Source organism: Plectropomus leopardus, unplaced genomic scaffold (genome assembly GCF_026936395.1).
Source record: "Plectropomus leopardus strain MGB_pleo_1.0 unplaced genomic scaffold, ASM2693639v1 Contig56, whole genome shotgun sequence".
In the NCBI taxonomy this organism is placed as follows: Eukaryota; Metazoa; Chordata; class Actinopteri; order Perciformes; family Serranidae; genus Plectropomus; species Plectropomus leopardus.
In genome coordinates this window covers 16,316-20,956 of record NW_028274730.1, presented here as the reverse complement: position 1 = coordinate 20,956, position 4,641 = coordinate 16,316, and the positions used below count along the sequence as shown (strand labels likewise).

General features: G+C 47.4%; 1 protein-coding gene across 1 annotated transcript; it reads right to left on the bottom strand.

The window, feature by feature from the left end:
* Nucleotides 1-409: 409 nt before the first annotated feature.
* On the bottom strand, nucleotides 410-1,909 carry LOC148185313 (uncharacterized). Its single transcript, XM_088074938.1, has 3 exons — nucleotides 1,549-1,909; nucleotides 1,229-1,450; nucleotides 410-928 (listed from the first exon to the last, which is right to left on the bottom strand). The coding sequence occupies exons 1-3, from the start codon at nucleotides 1,552-1,554 to the stop codon at nucleotides 410-412; spliced, it is 747 nt and encodes a 248-aa protein (XP_087931064.1). The 5' UTR covers nucleotides 1,555-1,909.
* Between the last annotated feature and the right edge of the window lie 2,732 nt (nucleotides 1,910-4,641).

Genomic DNA, 4,641 nt, shown 5'->3' with positions numbered 1-4,641 from the left:
GTTCACATTCGGAAAAAACTCTTCGATTCCTTGAATTCTACCTTTTAATACTCACATGAGGTCAATTTCAACAGTTGTATTACTCACCCAGGTTTGGTGTCAGGCTCCCACTCCGGGCTTTGCTTATGCTGCAGGAGTCAGGGGTTGATGACGGCCCGGCCACTGGTTGTTGAGGGTCGGTGGTTGTCATTGAGGATGGAGCAGGAGGTGGTCCGGCCTCAGGTTTCTGTGAGTTGGGAGTGGGAGTAGGTGGAGAAGCAGCTGCACCTCGTTGGATACAGCAGTAGGAGGAGATGCACTGGCCTGATGTTCTTCACATAATGAAGAAGTTACCTCCTTCAAATACTCCACTTCCTGACAGAGTGTTTTTGCGTCGCCTTTATCAACTTTAAACTTGTCACCACAAATTTCAGCTTTTCTCGTGGCAGTTGACGAGCTGTGGCGGCTGATGGAGGCAGAGAGTGAGGTTCAAGAGCAGGCAGAGAGGCGTGATGTTGACGTGATGGAGGAGCAGGAGGTTGTGATGGAGGTGCAGGGGGTGGTGATGGACGTGCCGGGGGTTGTGATGGAGGCCCAGGGGGTGGTGATGGACGAGCCGAGGGCGGTGATGGAGGCCCAGGGGTGGTGATGGACGTGCGGGGGTTGTGATGGAGGCCCAGGGGTGGTGATGGACGTGCGGGGGTTGTGATGGAGGCCCAGGGGTGGTGATGGACGTGCGGGGTTGTGATGGAGGCCCAGGGGGTGGTGATGGACGTGCCGGGGGTTGTGATGGAGGCCCAGGGGGTGGTAATGGAGGCACCAGGCGTGTTGATGGAGGTGAAGTGCGTCTTGATGTTCGAGGCCGTGATGGTGTTCCAGAGTATTTCTTCAGGCTTTCCCTGATGGCCAGTTTCTTCGCCTTTGACATCAATTTACTCAAGTCTTTTCCCTGTGGAAAGAGTGAAGAGTGAGAGTGAAGGGTGGATGAGTTCACTTCCAGCAAAAGGACCTCCATGCGGTAAGTATCTCGGACACACGCCCCAGACAGTGCCCTGACTGTGGGGTGCAAAGGTTAAGAGCGATCGGTGGTGGAGGTCAGTTCCAGGAAATGAACCTCCAATAAGCCCTTTGAGACAAACTGGTTGTAAAATTGGCCATACAAATAAAATTACACTGCCTTGCTTTGCCTTACAATGAACATTGAAGTCAACTGTATTTTAAAAACAATTTTGTGGTAATTGTATCATACCGTTTTTTTCCCGTGGGAGGACATCAGGTGTTTGTCGAGCCTTACATATTCTTTCCCTGTCTTGCAGGACTCAATGGGGCAGGTCAGTTTCCCCCCATACCGTAGGCTCCTCTTGCTAATCATGAGACGCCTCACTGTGGAATCATCCACCTTGTGGACGTCGCGCAGGTGGCGGGACAATGAAAGGAATCTGTGTCCACATTGTGGACACTTACCCTTGTGCTAGAGTAAGGTAAGTCATGACATGAATGTAAATGAATAAAAAATATTTTCATTTCCAGGAAAAGTACATCTACATCCAGGATATAGTGTGATCTTACCGGCATGGTTGCTAAACAATCCGTTCCAGGACACGTTACAAAGGCTCCTATTTATCGTGGACAGGGTTAGGGAAAATTGACTTAAATGTGTTAAAACTATACAAATGTCCTCACATTTTGATCAGTTACAAAAATTTACAGATGTTTCCATTTCCGGAAATAGTACGTCAAAATCCAGGATTTAGTGTGTTCTTGCCTTTATGGCTGTGCAGAATTTCAAATAGGTGACAAAAGCTCCTATTTATACTATGCAGGGTTAGGGAAAATTCACTTAAACGTGTCAAATCAATAAAAATGTACTCATATTTAAAGGAGTGACATAAATTTACAGATGTTTCAATTTCCGGAAATAGTACGTCAAAATCCAGGCTGTAGTGTGTTCTTACCTCAGGGGTTGCAGAGTCATCAATGGCAGAACAGCTAACAGATGGTCCTACTTATAGGGGCGGGTTAACTTTCTATCGACCAATCACAGAGTGGATGAGTTCACTTCCGTGAAATCAACCTCAATGCCAAATACTACATAGACATGCCCAGACAAAGCCTTGACTGAGGGGAACAATGGTAAAGAGTGAAGGGTGGATGAGTTCACTTCCGTGAAATCAACCTCCATGCCAAATACTACATAGACATGCCCAGACAAAGCCTTGACTGAGGGGAACAATGGTAAAGAGTGAAGGGTGGATGAGTTCACTTCCGTGAAATCAACCTCCATGCCAAATACTACATAGACATGCCCAGACAAAGCCTTGACTGAGGGGAACAATGGTAAAGAGTGAAGGGTGGATGAGTTCACTTCCGTGAAATCAACCTCCATGCCAAATACTACATAGACATGCCCAGACAAAGCCTTGACTGAGGGGAACAATGGTAAAGAGTGAAGGGTGGATGAGTTCACTTCCGTGAAATCAACCTCCATGCCAAATACTACATAGACATGCCCAGACAAAGCCTTGACTGAGGGGAACAATGGTAAAGAGTGAAGGGTGGATGAGTTCACTTCCGGGAAATCAACCTCAATGCCAAATACTACATAGACATGCCCCAGACAGTGCCTTGAGTGAGGGGAACAATGGTAAAGAGTTAAGGGTGGATGAGTTCACTTCCAGGAAATCGACGTCCATGCCAAATACTACATAGACATGCCCCAGACAGTGCCTTGAGTGAGGGGAACAATGGTAAAGAGTGAAGGGTTGTTGATTTCACTTTCCTGGAAGTGGACTTTCATGCGTTCTAGGTTCCAAGTTTTCTACCCTGGACAAATTCAGATGACTTTTTAGTCAGAAAATTATTACGTGGTCTCGTGCTGCCATCTAGTGGTGGAAAAGGGCCGGTACAAAAATGCAGATTTTTAAAAAGGCTGTATTTGCTCCAAAAATCAATTATATTCACAGGAAAAACATTATATATTGTCTCTTAAGTGTAAAGCATTTATTTTGCCCTTTTCCACGTCTTTATTGCTTTTAAATCACCAGTTACAGCCCTGTTGGAAATATTCCACATTACGTGCCTTGCCGTTCCGTGATTTCGACCCCCGGGAGGATAACCGCGAGCTAACATCTCCTAATTAGGGTTAGGGTTAGGGTAGGGTTAGGGTTAGGGTTAGGGTTAGGGTTGGGTTAGGGTTAGGGTTAGGGTTAGGGTTAGGGTAGGGTTAGGGTTAGGGTTAGGGTTAGGGTTAGGGTTAGGGGTTAGGGTTAGGGTTAGGGTTAGGGTTAGGGTTAGGGTTAGGGTTAGGGTTAGGGTTAGGGTTAGGGTTAGGAGATTGGCGCACGTTATCCGGAACTAAGTCGAAAATGTGGAACCGGAATGAATGGAAAAGATAGGAGGACTTGGAAATTTTTCAGGGTTAGCGCCTGCGCTATCCCGCATCCCCATTCGTTTGAATGGAAATCTACTAATTCGCGCTAGCAGCACTTGGAAATCCACAATTGCTGCACAAACATTCAAGTATCGATTTGAAAAAAATCACGCAGGTACTCCTCCCTTAGTCGATGCCGGTGTTTAAATTTTTACACAAAATAACCATTTTTCAATTTTTTATTGAGGTTTGAAAATTGGGATGCAATGCGTCCAATTCGCCACCAGGGGTCGTAGTTGAGATTAGTCCTTCTTCCAGGAAATCGACCTCCATGCCGAATACTACATAGACATGCCCCAGACAGTGCCCTGACTGAGGGGACCAAAGGCAAAGAGTGGAGGGTGGATGATTTCACTTCCAGGAAAAGGACCTCCATGCCAAATACTGCATAGACATGCCCCAGACAGTGCCCTGACTGAGGGGACCCTATAGTAAAGAGTGGAGGGTGGATGATTTCACTTCCAGGAAATGGACCTCGATGCCAAATACTGCATAGACATGCCCCAGACAGTGCCCTGACTGAGGGGACCAAAGGCAAAGAGTGGAGGGTGGATGATTTCACTTTCAGGAAATCGACCTCGATGCCAAATACTGCATAGACATGCCCCAGACAGTGCCCTGACTGAGGGGAACAATGGTAAAGAGTGAGGGGTGGATGATTTCACTTCCAGGAAATGGACCTCGATGCCAAATACTGCATAGACATGCCCCAGACAGTGCCCTGACTGAGGGGACCCAATAGTAAAGAGTTAAGGGTGGATGAGTTCCCTTCCAGGAAAAGGACCTCCATGCGGTAAGTACTAAAAACACTTCCCCCAGACAGTGCCCTGACTGAGGGGACCAAAGGCAAAGAGTTAAGGGTGGATGAGTTCCCTTCCAGGAAAAGGACCTCCATGCGGTAAGTACTAAAAACACTTCCCCCAGACAGTGCCCTGACTGAGGGGACCAAAGGCAAAGAGTTAAGGGTGGATGAGTTCCCTTCCAGGAAAAGGACCTCCATGCGGTAAGTACTACAAACACTTCCCCCAGACAGTGCCCTGACTGAGGGGACCAAAGGCAAAGAGTTAAGGGTGGATGAGTTCCCTTCCAGGAAAAGGACCTCCATGCGGTAAGTACTACAAACACTTCCCCCAGACAGTGCCCTGACTGAGGGGACCAAAGGCAAAGAGTTAAGGGTGGATGAGTTCACTTCCAGGAAAAGGACCTCCATGCGGTAAGTACTACAAACACTT